At 45.9% G+C, this 22,772-nt stretch overlaps 9 protein-coding genes across 9 annotated transcripts; 4 read left to right on the top strand and 5 right to left on the bottom strand.

Moving 5' to 3' along the window:
• Window positions 1-705: 705 nt before the first annotated feature.
• On the top strand, window positions 706-1,492 carry LOZ57_004998 (uncharacterized protein; the record flags this gene model as incomplete). The annotated part of the gene is made up of 3 exons (XM_049254035.1): window positions 706-781; window positions 915-1,247; window positions 1,305-1,492. 3 exons carry the CDS (start codon window positions 706-708, stop codon window positions 1,490-1,492), a joined length of 597 nt encoding a protein of 198 aa, XP_049107104.1.
• Window positions 1,493-1,944: 452 nt separating this feature from the next.
• On the bottom strand, window positions 1,945-2,850 carry YOP1 (ER membrane protein DP1/Yop1; the record flags this gene model as incomplete). The annotated part of the gene is made up of 6 exons (XM_049254034.1): window positions 1,945-2,068; window positions 2,126-2,183; window positions 2,238-2,301; window positions 2,366-2,374; window positions 2,441-2,647; window positions 2,800-2,850. The coding sequence occupies 6 exons, from the start codon at window positions 2,848-2,850 to the stop codon at window positions 1,945-1,947; spliced, it is 513 nt and encodes a 170-aa protein (XP_049107103.1).
• A 670-nt stretch (window positions 2,851-3,520) lies between these two features.
• On the top strand, window positions 3,521-6,229 carry LOZ57_004996 (uncharacterized protein; the record flags this gene model as incomplete). Its single annotated transcript, XM_049254033.1, has 4 exons — window positions 3,521-3,536; window positions 3,615-4,329; window positions 4,383-4,694; window positions 4,747-6,229. 4 exons carry the CDS (start codon window positions 3,521-3,523, stop codon window positions 6,227-6,229), a joined length of 2,526 nt encoding a protein of 841 aa, XP_049107102.1.
• Window positions 6,230-7,285: 1,056 nt separating this feature from the next.
• PBN1 (protease B nonderepressible form) lies at window positions 7,286-9,144 on the bottom strand (the record flags this gene model as incomplete). The annotated part of the gene is made up of 5 exons (XM_049254032.1): window positions 7,286-8,154; window positions 8,212-8,599; window positions 8,668-8,731; window positions 8,795-8,931; window positions 8,995-9,144. 5 exons carry the CDS (start codon window positions 9,142-9,144, stop codon window positions 7,286-7,288), a joined length of 1,608 nt encoding a protein of 535 aa, XP_049107101.1.
• Window positions 9,145-9,856: 712 nt separating this feature from the next.
• On the bottom strand, window positions 9,857-11,172 carry SIS1 (Molecular chaperone (DnaJ super); the record flags this gene model as incomplete). Its single annotated transcript, XM_049254031.1, has 4 exons — window positions 9,857-10,150; window positions 10,210-10,892; window positions 10,966-11,033; window positions 11,093-11,172. 4 exons carry the CDS (start codon window positions 11,170-11,172, stop codon window positions 9,857-9,859), a joined length of 1,125 nt encoding a protein of 374 aa, XP_049107100.1.
• A 623-nt stretch (window positions 11,173-11,795) lies between these two features.
• RBG2 (Ribosome-interacting GTPase 2) lies at window positions 11,796-13,476 on the bottom strand (the record flags this gene model as incomplete). The annotated part of the gene is made up of 10 exons (XM_049254030.1): window positions 11,796-12,003; window positions 12,057-12,221; window positions 12,268-12,325; window positions 12,382-12,527; window positions 12,588-12,697; window positions 12,745-13,066; window positions 13,200-13,224; window positions 13,292-13,306; window positions 13,364-13,392; window positions 13,448-13,476. 10 exons carry the CDS (start codon window positions 13,474-13,476, stop codon window positions 11,796-11,798), a joined length of 1,107 nt encoding a protein of 368 aa, XP_049107099.1.
• Window positions 13,477-14,607: 1,131 nt separating this feature from the next.
• On the top strand, window positions 14,608-15,405 carry LOZ57_004992 (uncharacterized protein; the record flags this gene model as incomplete). Its single annotated transcript, XM_049254029.1, has 4 exons — window positions 14,608-14,772; window positions 14,835-14,852; window positions 14,900-14,947; window positions 15,031-15,405. 4 exons carry the CDS (start codon window positions 14,608-14,610, stop codon window positions 15,403-15,405), a joined length of 606 nt encoding a protein of 201 aa, XP_049107098.1.
• A 761-nt stretch (window positions 15,406-16,166) lies between these two features.
• CWC2 (Pre-mRNA-splicing factor) lies at window positions 16,167-17,378 on the top strand (the record flags this gene model as incomplete). Its single annotated transcript, XM_049254028.1, has 1 exon — window positions 16,167-17,378. The coding sequence occupies one exon, from the start codon at window positions 16,167-16,169 to the stop codon at window positions 17,376-17,378; it is 1,212 nt and encodes a 403-aa protein (XP_049107097.1).
• Window positions 17,379-17,521: 143 nt separating this feature from the next.
• GCN2 (eukaryotic translation initiation factor 2-alpha kinase) lies at window positions 17,522-22,663 on the bottom strand (the record flags this gene model as incomplete). Its single annotated transcript, XM_049254027.1, has 7 exons — window positions 17,522-17,826; window positions 17,885-18,323; window positions 18,382-18,809; window positions 18,860-19,862; window positions 19,913-20,242; window positions 20,296-22,386; window positions 22,454-22,663. 7 exons carry the CDS (start codon window positions 22,661-22,663, stop codon window positions 17,522-17,524), a joined length of 4,806 nt encoding a protein of 1,601 aa, XP_049107096.1.
• Between the last annotated feature and the right edge of the window lie 109 nt (window positions 22,664-22,772).

The raw sequence follows: 22,772 nt of genomic DNA, 5'->3' as shown, positions 1-22,772 counted from the left end.
CCTGAGCTTCCTTGTCCAGATGTCAACGACAAGACCAACCTCGGCTACGGATGAGTCAGCAATGATGTAATAAGTGTTTAGGCATCGGCTGGCCTGTGCACCAGCCACATCATTCACTAACTAGCGCATTTAGCGTTGAGCTGGGTTAGTCGCTCTGAGGGTGAACGGCGGCCGCCGCAACACGAACACGGAGTCCGGAGGAGAAGCTGAAGCAACCTGGACTCAAAAAAGGAGGCCGGCTGGAATCGCAATGCTTCCGCCATCGGCAGCGCGGCCAAACCTGCCAGACGTTTTCCACCCTATCCGTTTCCTGGTGACGCTGCCACTATCTAATCTGACTGACAGCACCGTCCGTGCATCGCCAAACCACGCGCTATTCTAGCCCACGGCGGCGGCCAGCGACTACAGTGCCGCCGAATAGAGGGGCGGGCTCAACTGACTCAGCTAGCTAGCCTGTCGCTTTCCCCACCAATCTCGACGGCTGAAAAGCGTGAAACGAGCACGGTCAGAAGGCACTTGGACTACGTAGTTAGTGGTTGCTTAGCTGACAATTCGACCTTGCCACCCCGCCTGAACTGGAACAAGCGCCCACGCAACCGGAAAGCTGGTCTCAAGACAACCGCTGGATCATCATCTTCATTCTTCTTCTCCTCCTCAGCGGAAATTTCTCTCATCCCTGAATCACCGTCCTGTCCTCTCCTCCAGATGGACCCGCGAAAACCACCCGAGTATATTATTGAAGTCTTTGCAGACCCCGCATCTGTCAGAGATGTCCTTAAAGGTATGCAAGCGCATGGACCCGGCCCGTTCTCTATGACATAATCTTTCTGCGTCGCAGAGACACAGCATAACATGCGGCACAATGCGAGCATCGCTCGAGATGGGGACGCCATAAGCTAACCAGCAGAATGCAGGTATCCTTCATACAATTTTCTTCCACCGATATTTCCCCTGTGTACGCCCAGAATCATTCGACGTCCTCGACCTTACCCTCCCCGCTATTGACGACCATGAACTTGAGACCCTGATCGATTCTCGCGTAAACACTCTTTTCCGACAACACCTCTCTCCTACACCGAATTCCCCAAATAGTGGTGTCCGTGGGCGCATAGCAGTGAAATTCTTCGAGAAGAAGCGTAGGAAGGCGGGTTTATGGTTCGGAGGCCTCGCTGGCAACAATGAAGAAGAAGTGTGTTGGGAGACATGGACTCTGAACGTAACGATGGCTACTCCGAGAACTGAGGCAGGTGCGTGCTGCTAGTCGGATACCCCCATCAGCATTATATTCTAATCGATATATCCAGACCGTGCAAAGACCCGGAACGCCATGGAAAAGACGCTACATACGGCGGCGTTCAGGATACTCGCCATTGTCAACCAAGGGAAAGATCATATACCACCCATAACTACAAGTGACGCAAATCCGTTTCCTTACCAAATCATTTTGAACCCGAAGCCTGAAAATTGGAGCAACCGTCTTGGCCTCTACTGATCCACTGGCGTTGATCAGTCGTCCATTACCTTAATGCCGCACGCTCGAGACATACTTCGCAGGGAAAAACGATATCAGTCATGAAATACCTAGCTTTGAGGGCATATAACGTCAAGTCGATTTGTATACTGAAATAAAGTTCCACAGAAAGCTCAAAAAACAAACAAATAAACAAATGAAGCATATAACAATAACACAACACACCCGAATGACGTCCGTTTTCTAATACATGGATATTCATCAAGGCTCGAGACAGGTGACATTCAACTGAATCTTGTATATAACCAACAACCCCAAGTCTGGCCCACCGGAACTCGTGTCTTCATGCCCTGCCGGTCAAGAGCTTGGGTACCTGGCAGAAACAAAGGAATCGTGAAGCTGGACCGGAATATGAAGTACAAAGAGGCTTCAACGTCCTCCTCTATTGACTTGAAGCTATTATTATGATAATGCTAAGTGGAGTGCTCCTTGGTGGCTTGATCGGCTTGCGAACGCAAGTTTGCGGAGGTGGAGCCGCTCTGGAAATAGCGGGAAAAGGCAGGCTGGATCAAAGAGTTGAACACAATTTGGGCACCGCTATGTTACTCATTAACATTACTGTAATATGAAAGATATATGAGGGCAAGTTCTTACCGTGTCTGTGGGAGGGCCATCCACAAGACCAGAACAAACTTGAAGATGTAGTAAAATGCTAGTATTATTAGCAAACACGACATTGTTAGTCCAACAGCAATGAATAACATACGGAACCAATAAGCAGCATTAATTGCGCTCTCGATGACAGTTAAAAATGCGTACACGACCCAGTACTATATGAAGTTGTGTCAGCTTGGAGAAATCTTCGGCATTTCGGACAGAGCCGAGGTCACTAACAGTCAACCACTAAAAATATATCAGCATCCATAAATTCAAGCGCCTTGAAGGGTAAGGGAATGAGCTAGAACGTACCTGAGTGTCATCATTTTTACTGGTTGTAAAAAGTGCATGAAGCGACCAATATCCAGGAATGAGAAACCCAGCAAAGTTGACAAGAAATTCTCCGGCGATATTAAAAAATACCAAGAAGAAATAAATGCCAACGAGGCCCAAAAAGGCATATACCTTGGGCACTGAAGTCTGTCGTTCAAGGTTGTTGAGGACTGGATATTTTGAAAGCTATAGATCAATAGCTGTTAGCACGGGTTATAGAGAGAAACAGCACTAAATCAATTGTAGTTTGATTCTTTGAATTCGCTAATAGGGATAGGTGACTGTGGCGATCACAAGATCCCGAAAGGAGTGAGCATGGGAGCTTCCAAGGCACCGACCTCTTTGTCAATCTGAGCGATTTGGTGCTGAGCGCGATCTTGGAACGACATGATGAAGGGGTGGATGGATGGCGGGCGCTAGAATGGCAAGCAAATCTCAGGTGATGCAGGTGTGTGATGATAATTTTTTGTGTGGAGCGAGGGAAGTCGAGAAGTTGATGTGGTGAGCTAGGAAGTTGGTGGAAGGAAGTTGGTCGCGAGCCAGGGAGGACCTAAGACGTAATCGCCCAATTTCGCCAATAATGCCCGGTTCCCGTGTGTGCCGCAGCTGACTGACACGTGATGCGGACGTGCGGGTGGCGGCATGTGGCGGTGAAATGGTGACTCAGCACCTACTTCTCGCAGCCACCGTCCGCCCAGCCACCCGTATAGCCGCGGGTCCCGTGACTCCACTGGCTAAACCGAAAACAAATGCGGCGTTTCCCCATCAACAAACAGTTGTTTACACGGTGAAGAGGCTGCACCACGACGCCAGTTTGCCGACATTGGAGCCGCAACATCAAAGACTGCAACTCGGCTGCTTGGATCTATGCTATTCTTTACTGATTCGTCGCTCTCTGCTCTAACTATTTTTACTGCAACGCCTTGGGCTTGCAGCGAATGCCAAATCGAGGTCAAACGATCCCAGCCTCAAACAACGAAGTCCTGGGGCAAAGTGAACTCGATAGCGGCAAGACGTATCGATAGCTAGCACAGCACAGTACTTCCAAACCGCCTCAAAATGCCTGCTGGTACAAGTGAGACCCACAGACCACCTGGTGTATCGAGTCGCGTGGCGATTGAGTGACGTCGCTAACTATGCATATTGTGTACAGGAAGCGATGCCTTCCCCGCTCAGAGAGGCCAGAAGCGAACCCGAAGCCGCCAGACTACAGTAGAGCCTGGAAGATCGCGCTCAAACACTGCAGCTTCGAAGCTCGGCCGGCCTCCTAGATCCCGTGGTTCAACTGCCAGCATTCAATCGTGCAGCACGCAGTACCTACCAGAGCAACAACAAGTCCCCGACGGGTATGAGCCATACCTGCGCTCACAATTTGCACCCTCACAACCAGCATACCATGGCAATCCCGAAGAAATGATAATGCGATTCGGAGACCAGCTGGCCAATTCCACCAATGCCGCTGTCCTTGACCCCGCTCTTCAGGAAAATCACAACTCGGTTAAACCGCGTATGGATATACACTATCAACACCACGACATCCATGGGCACAATATTTCTGCGCATGGTATTCCTGCAGAACTAGCGCAGCACGGGATAGCAGGAGATATCCATTCGACACACTATCCTGGGTTATTTGAAGGGGTGGAGAATCAAATTCCTGAACATATCCTGGATGGCAACGACGGATCTGAACAGGGGCCGCGCAAAAAGAGGGGTACCAGTTCTTCAATTGCCAATGATAATGAGCTCCGGAGGCTTCTACGGCAATACGATGGCTATACTCTGCAACAGATGGCGGCTGAGGTCCAAAAACATGAGGGTGCCGGTGGAAAATCCGAAAAGGTTAAGCAGGTGTTTGCTATGGTTTGGTATGACATTTCCCTCGAAAAATCAAGCATTCTTCGTTTTAACCAATGTCCAGGCTGCGAGAAAACTGCCAAAAGAGCAATGGCTCTGTTCGTCGAGATCGTGTATATTGCTGCTATGCTGAAAAGTGTGGAACCGAACGCGTTTCTGTACTTAACCCTGCATCTTTTGGAAAGCTTGTCCGAATCATATTTCCGAACGTGCAAACTCGACGGCTTGGGGTAAGAGGTGAATCAAAGTACCATTATGTGGATTTATCCATCATAGAGTCTGAGCCAACACTTGTTTCGGATAATAACGCAATTGTGGATCGAAGCACGGCAACCACTGGTGAAAATGTCCAGGAGAGCCATACCAAAGAGAAAAGGTAGATGACTACAGATGCCTTATAATGTTTTTTTTCTCTAATCAGATTCTAGCCCGAACTCTTCTCATGACTCTCTGGATATGAAAAAATTACGACTTTCAGATGCATCTAGCCTAGCACAGCATACCCTCAGGTCACATAAAAATTGTGGATGCCACCCGTATACACCAAAGCTAGGCTCCGTTTCAGATCTTGACTTCTCAACAATGACTGCCCAAGAGAGGCTCCATCTCATCCTTCATTTTGGAGGCACAGATGACTCTCCCACCGCTAGCAATGATACACTTCGCTTACCAAGCATCCAAGGCTATTTACCCCCTAACTCCGATTGCGACGTTGCCGATGCTCTAATGGCCCTGTATCGATCACACTGCATCTCGGTCATCGATAGTTTCAGGTTTTGCAAAGAAAAAAATCTTTTTCGTCACTTTTCAGCATTTCAAGGCACTCTCACGGTCCCAGTCCATAAACTTCTTGTCAACCCCAGCATTGCGCCCTGGATACAGGAGTGTGACTGGCTCATGTATCAGAAGATGGTAGCATTTATTGCTCCATTGACGACACAAGTTATTCCAGAGCCGGTGGTGAAAGCTTTTGCGTCTATTTCCCGTCGCCTAGTCTCTCATGTTGAGGAGACGTTCAAATCTCAGCCCGATCATGTATCGTCAGCTCGAATTGTCCCAGCTCGCCTTTTTTGTCACCTACTTAAAAGAATGTTGGATGTCAATCGGTCCGCGAATTCCGCTGCTGCTTGGCTATGCCACATCGAAAACAGAGCGAAGATGTGGGAAGAGTTTCATTCGTTCCTTAATGTCACAGATATGGTCTGTCAAGCGAGGATTCCGCGCTGTTCTTTTCAAGGAATTATTGATATATTCAAAGACCATGTCAAGCCGTTACTGAGTCCCCTTGAAGACCAGCAGACTCCTCCAGACTTGTATGTCTACGATCAGAGCCTTGGGTTCCAGAAGTTTACTTCATCAGCTGCCGATGGTCGTGAATATACATGCTTTCCTGATCGGTGGGTCGCTTTCATTCTGCACCTTCCTGAGGCCTTCCCTGGTCACGCTCCTCAGTGCATCATCGATAAGGCGGACGCTTTATGGACAGCAGTCCTCCATCGGCTCACACTAGAGAATGCTGAGAGCTTTAGTGCTTGGTGGATGACCAAAGTGTTTTTCATGGAGATGGTACGGTGGCAAGCTGAAATGGGCGGGTTCATGCTATATACCCCCAGCACTCTCCATCAGTTTTTAAAAAATTCTTCGGATAATTCGCGATCGACTCAAAGCGAAATTTCCGCCAATAATGGACTCGATTCCACTGTCGGCCCACCTCCGGATAATCAAATACGCGATGAAAATGAAAATGGAAATAGTGGGGCCGTAGATGGTTCCATCGGGCGACGCAGTTTGGGTAATGATGATAGTGCTATTGCTTTGGATGACGATTCCCTGATTCTTTCTGGAAATAAATATGCCGACATGACTGTTTCGGATCCGGCGGATGCTGAAGGCGATGTGGTGGTTGTTTAACACGATTCATGACCAGACGAGGGATGAATATGCTGGTTTGCTCTTACTTTTTTCCCCGAAACTCACTTGCGCCTTTTTCCTCCCAAGGCCTCGATAAACAGTGCGCCCCTAACTACGATACGTGAAGTGATGCCGGCTATTTCTCTTGGTGGGCTGGACTGGGGCATGCCACCCACTACCCTTGAGAATTATCCGATTACCCTCTTTCCAAGTCTACAATTACTATGGAAATTTTGGTTCAGTACTTCGACCAATCAGGATTTTCGAACATCTCAAATTAATTGGGAATGAATTCTATCACTTTCACTGTCAATCCTCATCTCATATAATTAGCTGCAGTTTGGATGATGACTTCTTCCCCCATCTCCAACTTTTCATTTTCCGTATTTGTCTTCTGTCTTGTTCTTCTGTTGTATTTCGTTTTATTCGCTGTTGATGTTGTTTTGTCCCGGCCGTGACCCAGAACCTGACAGTTATTTTTATCTTGTTTTTTTTGACGTTTGCTTCCCTTTTTGGTCAACATATAAATGTGTATGGCCTCTTGTTGGCAATTATCGGGTCACATACCTACCATGTTTAATGTACGAGTTAGAACCGAATGTGTCTACATATGTATGGGTGTTATTGGCGAGTGACGGGTTGCTTTGCTTTACTTACTGTTGGAGGTATTCTGATCCTTAGTTGTCTTGCAGGTTGGGTATTGGCCTTGGGTTTCTGTTGCTTCAATGCATCTTAAAAAAGGGGAGTGGGGTACGGCTGGCTGTTCTAACTTACTTTGAATATCTATCTCTTTGAGTCTTTAGCCATTTTTCTTGTTAGCGAGAGGTTTCATCATAGTAGCTGTATTTCTGATGACTTCAATTGGAACGGTTCTTGAAAACCACTACAACACTACAGTAACTACATAGTTCTAGACATACTAAATAAAATCTTGATAGTCTTCAACAAACTTAAGGACTTTTCTTAATACCAAGCGAATAAATACGGCACATCCTATATAAATACAATATGGAGAGGTGGCATGGATATGCTCAAACCAATTAGCAACGGAAGAAATTAGTGGCTTTTATTCTTCTTATTCGCCGTGGCCCTAGACACACCACAAATATTGAAGGAACCATTTGAAACACTACCCAGCTTATATAAAATCCATAGAAACCCAAGTAAAATAACCGCAATGGTGCCGTATTCGATGGCCCTTGCTTGCTGGACTACCGGATTTGAATTCTTGTCAACTCGCAATACGGGAACTTGAATGTTCTCAACCAGTTCAGAAGCCTGGAGCTCCAAGGGATTCATTGGTTTCCTAGGCAAGGGATGAAGATGGTAAAAATAGGTTTGAGGCCCGAACAGATCATCCCAGCCCAATCGAGTTCGGTCGAACGGGTTTGTTTTCATTTTTTCCGTATCTTTAGACACACATGCCCAGAAAACAACTGGCCAAGGGATAGAGACATTTCTGTAGCCAGACTTGGAGGGATGTAAATAGCGAAGATGAAGCGGAATAGTAGCCTCCCAGTCACCATATACGTGTGTACCCGTGTTCTTTCCTTGTTTATCGTTAGACGGAGGGGTAGCCAACTCCACCAACATGTGTGAACCCCAACGTTGGGTTAACCAGTCAGGGGCCTCAAGGTCGGTCTCTCCGGCAATATGGTCGAGTTTATGGATATTGTGCGATTTTAAGAAGAGAGTGTCAGTAGTGGAGAGCTGATATCTATCGGCAAATATATATGAAGGTAAAGTGATGTAGGTATACAATCCGCATGTTATATCTGACGGAGCGGGGGGTCGCGAAAGCCCTGGCTGAGGTATTGACAGTTGAAGAGTCGGATGCAAGCCAGTAGGAGACAGAAATTCAGATCTATATGTTGCAGAATTCGGTAATGGGTGATGACGTGAAGGAAAAGAAAAAAGTGTTGGCTCTGTCTAAGGCATCAGCAAGGAGGTAGGCAAGATAAGGCGATTTCAAGCAGGCGTACTTAGTTCGGTGTCTCGACCCACAACGGCTAAAAGGCCCCCAAATTTCAGCTCATCCAGTTCCAGAGGCTCTTGTGATGCCAAAATGCCAACATCAACTTTGTCCTTGCTAATGTTGCGATTACGAACGATATCAGTCCATCCCGATTTCCGCGTCGGCTCGGACCAATACACCGTGACGTCAAACGAGTGGAGGGCTTGGTTATAGTCTATATCAAGTGTGTCTGCCGATCGTACCAAAGAAGCGTAATCTCCGCATTCGGTATCTTGTTCCGAGCAGATAGCGGCTTGTAGATAGACAACTAGCTGATCAAGGGACGGGAGGAGTTGATAGAATTGCATTGACGAGGATGCTCCGGATTTCGATGGTCCATTGGAAACGAATGAAACCTTTCAGGTAAAGAATTATAAGATATAACCTAAATGAAGCAAAAGAGCGGCGCGGAAGTTTTGATTACCTCTGGTGTTGTGCAGGTTACATCCGCCCCAAAAGCTTTACGCAGTAGAGGACATAACTGTGGTCTAGACAAGTCAAATCAGTATGCAAGTAATATGGTAATATTTAAAAGGCAATTAGGAACGTACGAGTTATTCCGGCGTGGTGATAGGAAGACATGGATGCCAGGAGACACGCGGCTTGTCAGAGGAGAAACGGCTGAGTACGCGCGCTCCGACGCCCAACGGATACGCAATTCATGACATTGTTTGACGACTTGCTGAATCTATTAGTGATAATATTAGTGCGATTAAATACTGGTTTTCATCTCTGGAGTGCGCTTGAATACCTCACCAGGAAGCTCCTGAATTCCAAAGGTTAATCTCTCCTGTCGAGCTCCGTGCAACGACTGGATGGTTATTGAATCAGGACCCAAACGAGCTTTCTTGGGGTCAAAATCCCCTTCTGCATCGTGAATAAAGGAAACTCTTCGTTTCATATTGTTGGAAGTATTTGATGGCGATCTGTTCTCATCTTCGTTGAAGTGTGTAACTACCTCCAAGGAAACAAACATGCCAAACATCCAGAGTAGTCGTCATCTACTCCGTACTTAGCCTGTTAACTACTTCTGTAAATGTTAGTTAACTAACTAGATATGTTAGGCAGTTGGCTAGTTAAGTTATTAGTTCGCGGTACAGAGTATAGTAGGACATATGGATGGGATATGTACTCCGTACTCCAAATCACTACGGACTACCAGTTTGGGCTGGTATGGACAGCACCTGTAGTTAACTATATAGAGAAAGCCTGTGAGTATTCATACTAGACTGATTCAGCGAACATGCTGATTAAAAGGCAACCATGTATCTTCTGATCAGCGGTTCCTCTCATATTAAATTGAATTACTGTTGCGGCGAGCTTCATGGGTTGGGTAAAACCAACCTGTCTTATGACAGCCTAAACTTAGCTCACGATCCCTATTAGGGGGTTAACAATCCAACTAACAATATGTATATAAACGAATTGAGCAGAGAAAAGAGATAAAAAGCCACATTGTATCTACATACTATACAAATCTGGCAAATCCAAAACATCAAGAAGTCCTAAATAATCATATAATCGTCACCTGAAACGCCATAACATGCATCCGTTGCCTTTGAGTTCGTTAGAGAGAAGATGTATAGCCCCATCACAGGTCAAGCATTTAGTGATTAGAGGATTTCTTTCAGTTTTGATTTCTGAGCCGACGTCAGGCTGGACGGGAATTTGACTTTGATTTGAACTATGAAGTCGCCGCGTTGACCTGGTGCTTTTGGCTTTGGCATACCCTGTTGAGGAAAGACTTCCTCGTACCCCGGCTGGGTTGGTCCGCTTCCAGAAACGCGTAGCTGTTTGCCATCGATAGTTGTTACAGTCTGGCTCCATCCCGTCAAAGCTTCTTTGAGGTCAATTTCAACAGTAGTAACAAGATCGTCTCCCACACGCTTTAACCATGGGTGCTCTTTCTAAATTAGCAAGTTAGCATCTCTCAATTCGCGCCACGTAAGTCATAGGAAAAACATACCTCTTGGATGATAAAATGGAGGTCTTGAGTTCCACCCTCTTCCTGATCTCCTACACCCTTGAATTTGATCTTGCTTCCAGCTTTTAACCCGGGCTTCACGTCAAACTCCAGGATTTTGTCTTCCACGCTTCTCTTCCCAGTTCTCTCATCAAAAGTCTTTCTCTTTATTTTCATCTTTTTGTGCACGCCTTTGTAAATATCTTCCAGTGCTACTGGGAGACTCTTTTCCACCGTCGTTACTTCTGGAGTTGGCGGTCGTCTGGCTTCGTGGGACGCTTTAAAACGCGGCTGCCCACCACTTGATGTCCGAAAGGACCTGCCTCCACCACCACCGCCTCCTCCTCCACCAAGATTACTAAACATTGAGAAAATATCAGGTCCTTCAGAACCGAAACCACCTGAGCGCGCAAAGCCAGAAAATATATCGTCCGGATCGCTAAATTTAAAGCCTCCGGGTCCCCCTGAGGTAGAAAAGTGGAACGTTCGTGCGCCGCCGGGCATGCCACCAGCGGGCATGCCACCGAATCCCTGAAATCCACCGGGCATTCCGCCCTCGAAAGGCGCTCCTCCAGGGCCTCCAGGAGGAGCTTCACCGCCGCCCCGAAGAAGGAACTCTAAGCCATATTGATCGTATACTTTGCGTTTTTCGGGATCAGAAAGTACTTCATAAGCCTGTGAAACCTCTATCCTGCAGGTTAGCAATTGGTATAACTTTAGTCAAGTGACAACAGTGAAAAGACAGGGTCACCAGCGAACCTTTGAATTTCTCAGACGCTTGAGGGCTATCTCTATTTTTATCTGGATGCCATTTTAGGGCCTGCTTCCTGTGTAAGAGTAGCATTAGTAAAGGGGTAATTTGCGAGTAGAGAAACTGCACACTTACTTGTAGGCCTTTTTTATCTCATCTTGCGAAGCACTTGGTTGAACTCCTAGAGAATCGTATAACTTCGTTTCAGCGACCATGTCTATAAAAGCAATTCAAGGCTAGCGAGTGCGAGGGAGAGGAAATGGAGGGTGAGCTGTGGTGTTGAGGTTGAATGAAGTAGGAGTACAGCTTGAAGGTTGGTTGGACGGCGCTCGTTGGGTGAGGGGTGATTAAGGTTTGGTGATGTCAGAACAGTCGATCGGTCACGCTACAGCTGAGTGCTCTGTTGAACAGAAAGCAAGTCAGCGAGAAGAGAATTTTCAGGGCGAGATATAAGCATAAATGAGAGGTTGAAGATTCGGATGCAAAGTGCTGGCTAGCCGGGTTGTGTCGACAGGTTAAACTGCCAGATCGGATCGAAGCTTCCCGAAGGTTCTGTCTCGAACTTGGCCAGGCCAAAAGCCACACAGGCAACAATTATCTGCTCCCTAAAAACACAATTCAGGTATGAATATTGCAAAGTATGGCACAAGCATTTGGGATGAGCCTTGCGCGCCTGTTCCGACGAGAAACTTGGTATGTGGAATATAAAAATGGGACAATCAACTGGTAATTACCAGAAAGGCTGGTTATCTAGTGACTCTCCCTCCCAGCGACATATGTAACCCACAATCATACACTCATCAAGCTACGTACAGTATGCACATACAAACGTACCACTCTATTTAGTTACGATCGATACCACATCCTCGTCGGCCACGACATGGCCCAATCCAACTCGTTGAGGGATGTGCATTGCACTCTGACCCCAAACAAGTGCATATTTGAACTGCTCTTTGATGGTCCGATGTATCTGGTCGCAGACATCTTCAATGGTCGATTGATTTCGAACAATGAGCGCTTCGCTAAAGTCCGGTTCGACTCCCTTTCTAAAAAAAAAGTTAGACCAGATGTTTATATGCAGACTTGCAGATGTGCATACCGCTTTGTGTATACTCGGATCAATTGAAGCTCCTCCCAGCATCTATCAACAACATCCCTGACGCCCAAATCTAGTTCGCAACTCATCACGCATGTATTGGGCTCTCGCGCTAGTTTGTCTAGGAAATCTAGACTAACACTATCGATTTTGTTGTATACATACAGACTGTAAACTATTAGTTGTGTTCATTAGCGAAGAATAATGTACTTGCCATTTAATATATTTTCGGTGGTCTTTCATTATTACGTCAATAAAGTCATCAACCGTAGCTAATGAAAGGTAAACTTTAGCATATCCAAACAAACGCCATTGTTTCATAACTCACCATTTTCATCCCGAACTAGCACTTCACAGTTGAGCATCTTATAATCTCGAAGAATATTATATAGCATTTTCTCGTCTAAATTTTTTGGAGGGGCCTGAAACGTAATTTTCATACCTCCGGCCTTCTTTGCCTTAAGATAGATATTCCTAAAAGAAATTAGTATACGTTCAGAAAATCAAGACCTAGCAATATCCAGAAAGACGTACGGGGGCTCTCGGTTCAGTCGAATACCAACAGCTTCCAGTTCAGCTTCTAGCAAAGCTCTTTGCTCGGCACGTTTGGTAGCATCAAGCACCATTAAGATCAAGTCACTCGTCTAACGAGCCGTGAGAACAAGTCCAACATAAAAACCGTCGCGCTCACCTTAGCCGCAGATATAACTTGTCTTCCTCGTCCCTTTCCTTCAGCAGCACCCTCAATAATTCCAGGAAGATCAAGTACTTGAATTTCAGCTCCGCCATATTCAAGAACCCCTGGAATAGCTGTAAGAGTAGTGAAAGAGTATGCAGCAACTTCGCTCTTTGTTTTTGTAATTTTTGAAAGGAATGTTGATTTGCCTACGGATGGGAACCCGACAAGAGATATTCGGGCATCACCACTCTTGCTTACATCAAAACCCGTGCCACCGCCAGAACCAGCACCAGCTGTAGGCTCAAGCAATTGCGCACGTAGTCTAGCAAGTTTTCTATATGCACGGTCGTCAGTGAAATGTAGACCGGATTCAAACAAAGAGGCGCATATTTCGCGATAGTGCGTATTTAAATGACGTATGAATGAAATAGTGGAGATGGCAGTAGAGCTTTGAGCGCTTAACCTACCCCTTTAAGAGCCCAAGATGATACTCTGGTAATAATCAATATATGTACGCTTCTCTCAGCTGCGCCGCGTATAAAAATCAAGTTCAACGCACCAGTTGCCTTGTTCTCTTAGACGTCTGTTAGCAGGCATCCATAAGTATAGACAAAGGTCAAGACATAATCACTTTGCGTCCTCCGCATCTCCTCCTCAATCCTAAGAAGGTAACACTAGTTAGGATGCGGGCCATTTGCGGGGTGATCTGCCTCACTCTTTGATCTTGTCTGTAATGTTCACCATTTTGAAAATGATACAGCAATTATATTAAATTTTAAATACAGAATTTGCGACAAGCGTCTAATTCCAAGCCCGGCATGCAAATGCTCCTGGCCCCTCAAGACTTCCGCCAAAGTGTCTGATATCGGGCGTCTCTATCTTAGTCAGCCAAATGATTATCTAAGAAAAACCGAGTACGCCAAGAGTGAAACGGGCTAAAGAGCTTGGCCGTTATAAAAAAGAGATGACTAAGTTGAGTTTGCTATCTGACTCAGCAGCCAATTCCAAACGAGAAGTCAACAACCAACTGATCTTTTAGATGGCTGTCCCATTTGTTTATCCCAATATTGGCCTACGACGCTTAGCTATTAATACCTTTAGACTATGGCCAAACTGCTTTTCGTATACTTATCAAGCTCTCCATACAGTAATTATCCCCGACCCCTCCCCGGAGTATTCTATGGACTGAACAGAAAAATCTATTCCCCAAACTTGATATTTATTAAATTCGGGTTTACCGGCCACCAAGGATATTTTCCTTTTACCTCTTTTAACACCGACGAAGATGTTAACCCTTGGTGATAATAATTTGGGAAACCGTTGCCACCTGACGTTAATGTTCGTATTAGTATGCAACTGAAGGAAGCTCCCTGCAGCGCTCTTCTAGGACATCCTGCTCATAAAACAAGCATAAGCCGCTGTTACTACTTCTAGGGGAGATATGCTCTGTCTGGTAGCATTTATGGGCTTCGGGGGCCTACCCTTTCCGTATCCTTGAATCTACTTCCGACAATATGCTCCCCCCTGGATATTTTTAGTCTGCATGCCTTAGCGGCACTGCGCCATTGGCTCAGCTTCTCCCTGTCCTCGGTATTGTTGCTCTTGTGGCGATTTGATCTAGCGCAGCATATGGAGGATGATTGTACACAACAAGGTGTAGATTCTGCTGACTGATAATCTGTGTCGTACCCTGGCTCGATCGCCTCTCCACTCCGTAGCTGGCAATGCTGTGGTATGGAGGGTGGCATGCATGTCGCGGGGTAGTATTATGTTATAAACAGGCTGATGAATACCTGTTTCCGTTCCTTCGAGTTTGCTTCGCCCAAAAATCAATCACTCTTCTCCTCATACGGCTGCCTATTCTTCTAAAACACAATGAATGCCTCTACCTCTACTATAGTTGCAATTATCGCTGTTCTTTCCTCCGTGCATGCCGCCCCTTATCCAGGAAACGAAGTCAGTGATGTGCAGTCAGTGCCGCCACCAAATTGCTGGATTGCGTGCTGGAACGAGCGCCCGACCTGTCCCAAAATCAAGCCAGTAAGCATGCCATCTGTATCAGTATGCTCTATCTACGGATGCTAACTGTATTCTTATGCTAGATTCCATACCAAGATGGGGTATGTAATCTTACTCTATCATACTTCCACATTGACTTCACGTTAAGCCTTTTAATAGAACTGCTGGACTTGCTGCAGCTAGAGAGCTACCATGGGTGCATCTTTTGAAATGAAGCGCTATTACTAGTGCCCTTCTTGGTGACCATTATGACACTGTGCTTTATCATTATTTCTGTAGCGTAATTTGATATGCGATTTACTCTCAGTTGATATTCAATCCGACTTGCAGTTGCGATCCCGAATTTGTGAGCGCTACATTCGCTTTGGTGGCCAGCGTTACAAGGATCTGCTCTTTGGCATGCTTCCGTGCTCCCGCTCCTCAGTATATACCCATGGTGATATTGCTCCACGAAATATCATGGTGGATGAAAAATATCAAATCAGTGGGGTTCTTGATTGGGAATTTTCTGGATGGTATCCTGAGTATTGGGAATATGCGCAGATTATGAGGCCTGCTTGTGAGACTGGTGATTGGCAATCATGGATGGATGCTACTGCACCACAGAGATGGGACATAAGTGGCATCAATGCTGCTAGACGGATGCTCTTCTAAGAAAGATAATTGTCAGCCGCTCTATGGTGCATTTCGCACGATAACGCCACCCCGGCTCCCATTAATCTTCGCCATATAACTCATGCCCGGAGTTAGCCAATACTAAAATTAACAAACGAGAAAACAACTAGGAAATAAAATCGAAGCTTTTTATTACACGCTGATGAGTGATATTTATATTTGGATGGTTTAGAATAGCTTTGAATTGACCTTTGTACCTTTACTAACGCTTCGCCTTATCTCACGGTTGAGGGATGTCGAAAAGAAGCCCGTGCATAGAGTTTGCCTCCAATTGATTGTAGTGTACTTTCCGAACCCATTTGCAAATATGGCAGTGATGGTGGTTTGTGTGACGCTACGAGCTATGAGCTGGAGAGAAGTGCCTGATTCATCTGATCTCATATTGAAGAGGGATCTAGGTGAGTGGCTAGCCCTATGTGGGACAAAAGAGCCAATCAGAGCAAAGCTCTAATCATGGATACTAGTGATCCAAATCTATGCCCGTACAAAAAAACAAAAAAGAATGCTCTAATCTCGTGCCTAGCCTCGCCTAGGCCGCTGACAGTTTGGTCAATCAGGGTTTGAAGAGAGTTTGTTAGATATCTTGCTTGATCCAATAGGAGCTGTCCAGGGCTTGTCCTCAGAATGAATAAGAGCTAACCGTAAGTAGACTAGCTGTATCAAGCTGATTTAACGCCGCCCGAGTGACTGTAGATTCTTTGCGCGTGCCTCTCGCGCTGTGAAGTGATACACATATGAATATGGCGTCCACGGAATCTACATTCTCCGCAGCAGTATCTTCCTCTTCAAACCCCTTAGCAGTTTTCCCACCAGACAGTGACGCGGCAGCAACTGTACTGGCACAACAAAATGCTGTTTCAGCTTCTACCATCGAAACACCCGAAAATCCCGAGAAGAAGACGAAGATAATTCGTCGCAAGAGACGACCCGCCCGTGTACAGATCGACCCATCGACTATTAAATCAGAGCCACCTCCTCAAACTGGTACAATTTATAATATTTGGTACAACAAGTGGTCCGGTGGTGATCGTGAAGATAAATACCTATCCAAGCACAAAGCACCGTCGAGATGCAGCATCGCTACTGACAGTGGCTACACGCGTGCAGATAAGGTGACTGGGTCGTTTTTCTGTTTATATTTCGCTCGAGGGGTATGCCCTAGGGGCCACGAGTGTGAATATCTACATCGTCTACCAGGGATACATGATTTATTCAACCCCAACATCGATTGCTTCGGCCGCGATAAATTCAGTGACTACCGAGATGACATGGGTGGTGTCGGAACATTTATGAGACAAAATAGGACGTTGTATGTGGGAAGGATACACGTTACGGATGACATTGAAGAAGTTGTCGCGAGACACTTCGCAGAATGGGGCCAGATAGATAGAATACGCGTTCTGAACAACAGAGGTGTTGCTTTCGTTACATATATGAATGAAGCAAACTCGCAATTTGCCAAAGAAGCCATGGCTCATCAGAGCTTGGATCATAATGAGGTTTTAAATGTACGATGGGCCACTGTGGACCCAAATCCCTCAGCACAGAAACGTGAGGCGCAACGAATTGACGAACAAGCAGCTGAGGCAATACGAAAGGCCCTGCCAGCCGAATTCGTTGCCGAACTAGAAGGAAGGGATCCAGAAGCTCGGAAACGGAAAAAGATCGAGGGGGGGTTCGGCCTACAAGGATATGAACCCCCCGATGAAGTTTGGTATGCCCAGACAAAAAGAATCGAAGAGGCGGGGACCGATAAACTTGAACCACGGGCCCAGCAGCCCCTGATTCAAGATAGCCCTTCTGCTAACAATGCAAATGAAGGTGGTGGTATTCTGACAGATGCGGTACTCGCAACGTTGCGCGGATGTGCTGGACCCACTCTGGCAGCACCCCCTACAAAACAGATTACTGGGCCCTTAGTTGCTTATGGAAGTGATGATGACAGCGATTGAGATTTCAAGACAATGTATGTACATTAGGTTAGGCTCTTAGTATGCTAACTAAGCCCTTAAGATTTTCCTATTTCGAAATCATGAAATTCCAAATCCCGTTCAATTCCATAACAATTCATCACAGTCGTTAGATAATCATTTTCTCATTTTCCAAGCGTCAAATCATAAAGAATACAATTACCATTACGATAATTGTAGATAAAAGCGTTTCTATAGCGTTCAGCTCCGTCAGGCTCCTCTCTATCATTGGCAAGTTCATAGAGCAGGTTAAGCAAATCTGTCAAATACTTTCTCTCCACCAACGGAACGCCTTGAATGACAGTGCGCCATGTGTCAGTATCAGCAAGACGAGTGTTTCGGATTGCTTGTAGAACGTCATCTCGTATGTCGATTGCAGCAATAGGACCGTTTAGCGATTTGTCAGCTGTTTCACGGGCTCGAAGCATCGCTGAGGATATTATTAGTGAATCAACTAGGCTGAATAACGAAACGAGTAACGGCCATACCTGACTCAATGATATTCTGCCTATTTGTTTTCTTGCCTTTGTGCATTGGTGCAATAATTCTGACATCCATATCTCTTTCTCTGTTCAAAGGATTGGCATCCGGTACACTCGACTTGGACGACTTGGAGATCTCCGCTTTCTCTGTTTGATTGCGAGCGCGAATTTCATTTCGAAGCCAGGGTATGAGATCAGTGCATCTGACATCGAATTCCTCTCTTCTGGCAAGGCTTTTAATTTTCAGGCCACGGTCCAAACTATCTTGCTTCACAATGACCATCCAACTATGGCTTTCTTCTTTATATCGTGTAAGAAGTTCCTCTAATGATGCTGCGTCCACAGCTAATTCGCAACTGATACCGTGTGTCCACAGCTCAGATAAAATATCGAGAGCGAGAGTCCTAAGAACTGTGCTATCAAAGCTCGCCACAAGAACATCGCACTAAATCAGTTAGTGATGAGAATAACGAGCTATATGAAAGGATAAAATGGGCTCCTACCTTTCGTGTTCGCCAAACACCAGAAAAATCGGCTTCATGTTTTGAGGGACCCTTAGCTTTTCCTTTCAAAAGGCTTGCCATAGAGGCAGTGAGCTTATCGAGACTAAGATAAAACCCTACAGCATGACACTGAGATCGTGCCGAGAGCATTTTGGGCCGAAATTCCTGGATTAGGCTATCGTATCGACCACCAGCAGCGAAAACATCTTTCCTTCTTGTATCGACTATACACTGAAAGAGAATGCTTCCTCCGTAAAACTTGTTATTGACACTACTCAAAGGGCTGATATAGATCTTGCGCCTGACTCGAAACCTCTTTAGGTAAGCAATCACCCCATTTAGACGAGCAAAAATAGGGGAGATCTTGTCCACAAATTCAGTGTCCTCCATGATTAAGCGAAGCCGTTTCAGGGCCTTCTCTGGGGTATCTGGACTATGGTTAAGACAATTGCCATGTCTGAAGAGTCGGCATGCTTACCTCTGAAATCAAAACGAGCCAAATCGTCAATAGATGTGGATGTTACGCCAATAGCAGGCGCACGTAATTCGCTTCGAATTTTCTGCATCGTCCAATGGCCCACATTAAGCTTGCTAATTACTTCTTTCACTAGCGGTCTTTGTGTTGAGCTAATACGGCAAAAGGCGATTATTGTGTCTAAAAGATCTGAATGATTCAAATGGTAACACATTTGCGCGGATTTGAAGGATGGAAACTCATCAAGAACCTCGTCTAGTACCTTAATAGCTTCAGCCTCCTTTAAAGCAAGATCAAGTGTATTATGTGAAACGATGTCAAAGTCAACCTCATTATGGGCACGCGGTTGGCCCCCATGAAGAGATTCTCGGAAGACAGTTCCAAAGGAAAACATTTTCTCAATGGATGGGTGTTGACGGGAAACTGACCGGGCATTTGGAAGTGTCAGATCAAATGGTAACTGAACTTGGTTACCATCTGGGTCCAGTAGCCTGACAACACCGGGGCCATAGTGGCCTGAACGAGGGAATAGAGTCTGCCTTGTAGTCTCGACTGCCCCATGTTTTCGGAATATTGCGGTTAATTTATCTTTCACTGCACCTTGTATCAACATCTCATTGGCCGGCGGTGATTCCCGCGAATCAATTTCCCAAGTTAAATCCTCGAATTTATTTGCAGGCTGGGAAAAGATCGCAGAGAGAATCTTCTTATAATCTGCAGAGTTTGGATCGGATAAGAGACCCATGACAGCTTTTCTAAACATTTCTTCTTCAACCTGAAGGGGAATTTTCCCACTTTGAAGAATTTCAATAGCAGCTGGCCGCTCGCCTGGACGATGACTGATTAGCGATTCGATAATCTGCCCCTGGACAATTTTTTCTGGCAATTCAAACGTCTCAGGAAGTACGTGGTCTTTTTGACGAATCTCCTGCAAAGTGCGATCGCGCTCCATGGCCGTATTAAGAGGATGACACATCTCAAAAAAAATGATACCTAGGGAGAACATCTGCTTCAGTCAGCCTAACGCGGTGATATATGGAATACATAGTAACCTACATCCACTTTGTCGTTGTACTGTCCATTAGAAGCAGATTTCATTTCGGGCGCTACATAATAAGTCGTACCGATGCTGCGCGTGAAGCTTTCTCCTATATCTGGAGCTGATGATGATTGGACCGCTGTCGAGAACTGACCACGAGTTGCCAGGCCAAAGTCTCCGATGCGAGGATTACTCGTGACATCGAGAAATATATTGTCCGGCTTCAGGTCTCGATGGATTATGCCATGGGTATGGATATGGTTCAACCCATCCAGTATTTGTCGGAATAGCCTCCAGGAAGCGTCAGCATTCTCATGGAGCCCATCGCGGATTAAATCACGAAGCGTCTTCAAAGGATCATCAGTACGGAGCACTAAAAAGGTGAGAAAGCTAATCATACATGTTTTTCGCAGTATTCCATCTGAATATACAAAGTCGAAGTAACTTGCTGCGAGCTGGATCCCGAATTCACCAGGTGTAGGCCCTCAGCATCTTCACCTGTTATCGACTGAGTTGGCTCGTCATCATATTGGCCATTCTTATTATCATTATCAATGGTGCCATTCGATGCAGTTTGGTCATCCACCAGTCCATCCCGCTCAGGAGGCTGATTGTCACTATCGTATCCAAACTCAATCTTTGGATATCCTTGTGAGCTCATAAAGTCAAGTCCACTGGCACTATACCCAAATTCAATGTTGGCCTGAGAAAGTTCTTGATCTGTAGATTCAACGGCATCATCGTCCGCACCAAAGTAATCTTCTTCCAGCCAAGCTGTATAGTATCGCACGACATACGGGTGGTTCAATCGAGAGAGTAACATTATTTCTGAAAGAGTGTTTTTCAAAGCTCCCGATGATTTGTGTGATATCTTTTTTACAGCATAAAAACGTCCGTCGAGCTTGTTCCTTGCTTTGACAACCTGGCCAAATCCACCTCTGCCTAGACGACCAACTTCATCAAAATCATGTTCATACCTTGAAAAAGTCGGCAAAAATCCCTGCGAATCGGTTCGGGCTCGTCTTGGCAGGGGAGCAGTACTGGATGAGGTGTTCACAATAATGAGTGGCGTATCAACACGGAAAAATTCAAATGGATGAATTTGAAAAGCGGTCGGCCGCTTTTTGGGGTCTGCCTGGAAAATTTCGCGAAGCATATCCTGTAGAGGCTGTGATAAATCCAAAGAGTTAATAAGAGAGTTTGCAGATGTATATCGCTGCAGGACGTCCTTTCCGAAGCCCATTTGAAGAAAGACAATACCCAAATCCCACACATCGGATTTAATACTTGGCTTTGAGTCTTCCTGTACCAATTCAGGGGGTAGCCAAAATGTGGATTTCGAGGTCGCCACAGCCCTTTGAGTGCTGGATGGCAATGGCAAGGCTTCCTCGATACTTCCCAGTAACTTGACAGCTGTGCTGCCAGTAGAGCCTCGAAAGAGAAGTACACGCGCGCAATGAATATTCCCGTGAACGATTCGGTGCCGGTGATAAAATTCAAGACCCTCAACGAGTTGTATCATCCAAGCCTTGACATTTTCTGCGGGAAGTGTACCGACCAAATCCAGAAGCTCAGAAAGCGAGCCTTTGTTGGCATATTCAAAAAGGGCTGACACATGCCAAGTATTGTCTTGGGAAGTATACGGATCGAGGGGGCTGTAGATTTTATACCCAACAAAATCCACCAGGTTTGGATGGCGAAGGGATTTGAGAATTTCCAGCTTATCCTCGCTTGATCTTATTCGCTGTCGAACGTCAGACAGCTTTGTCTCTTTTTCGCGGATAAAAATTTCTTTTAACACCAAAAATGGGGCACGGGGTGCATTCCCAGGCACGACCGGTTTCACAGTAAATGTTTCCTTGTGATGAGTATGGCTGATTAATGTCCGCCCATATACAGACTTAAATGTGAGATTTCGGCCTTCATTGTCGATCACCGTCATCGGTCGGTCAAACGTGACAGCACCTGGAGTATCATCGTTAGATTCCAAACTCTCCGTATCTTCTAACATGGATCTGCTTTTTCGTCGATAGTTTTGTTCTTTCTCCCGCTGTCGGAGTTTAATCTGATTTTTGAATGCGGCTTCATATTCCTTTTCCTCCTCCTTAGTAGCTTCTTGTTGCTTTCTGATTTCTTCAAGTTTCGCCTTCTCCGCCTCTTCTAGGGCAGCCGCTTCTTGGGCCCTTCGTTCCTCTTCGAGACTCTGGCCGGCATCAGACTGTGCTTGCACCATGGCAGCGTCCTCCAGTATATCTTGTACGGAAACTGCCAACTCATAGACCATCTCATTCCCAACCAACTCGCTGGCTTTCGCGGTGATTAAGGCCTGAATGCGCGATTTGGTATCTCCTCGCAAATCGTCGACCCACGCCAAACTCAGGTTTGGTATGGTTTTGGGGTACGTTGCGGGCAATTCCACAAGTAAGTCTGTTCCAACTTTGGGATTAGATGATGCCTTTAAATGCAGTTTGAAGGCAATGTCAGAACATTGCTACTCAAAGGCATAACACAAGTTAACAAGGAACTTTCCAAGAATATATGTCATAGTTGGGACTTACCTTCCAAGCTGATTGCCGGGTTTCTACATACTCGAAATCATCGCCATAAATCGAACGTAAGGCCTCGGCCTCGTTCACATGAATTTCTCGATAATTCGTGACCGTAGTAGATGGGGAAATTTCCAGCATCGCATCCGGCGAAGAATGCGGCTTATTCTTTTGAGCTAGATGGTTATTTTTCTTGTTGCCTTTCTTCTGTTTTGCTGCCATGGTTGACTCGTTGACTCCATGAAGAGGTTGGCAGGGAATGGAAAAAATTTACGGCTGTTCCTCCGGAAAGGGAACAACAGAAGTGCAGCCGAAGCTGCAGCCCACTACC

This window comes from Ophidiomyces ophidiicola, assembly GCF_022830035.1.
Source record: "Ophidiomyces ophidiicola strain CBS 122913 chromosome Unknown scaffold_22, whole genome shotgun sequence".
Classification (NCBI taxonomy): Eukaryota; Fungi; Ascomycota; class Eurotiomycetes; order Onygenales; family Onygenaceae; genus Ophidiomyces; species Ophidiomyces ophidiicola.
Note: the sequence above shows the minus strand (reverse complement) of the source record. Positions and strands in the feature narration are given on the sequence as shown.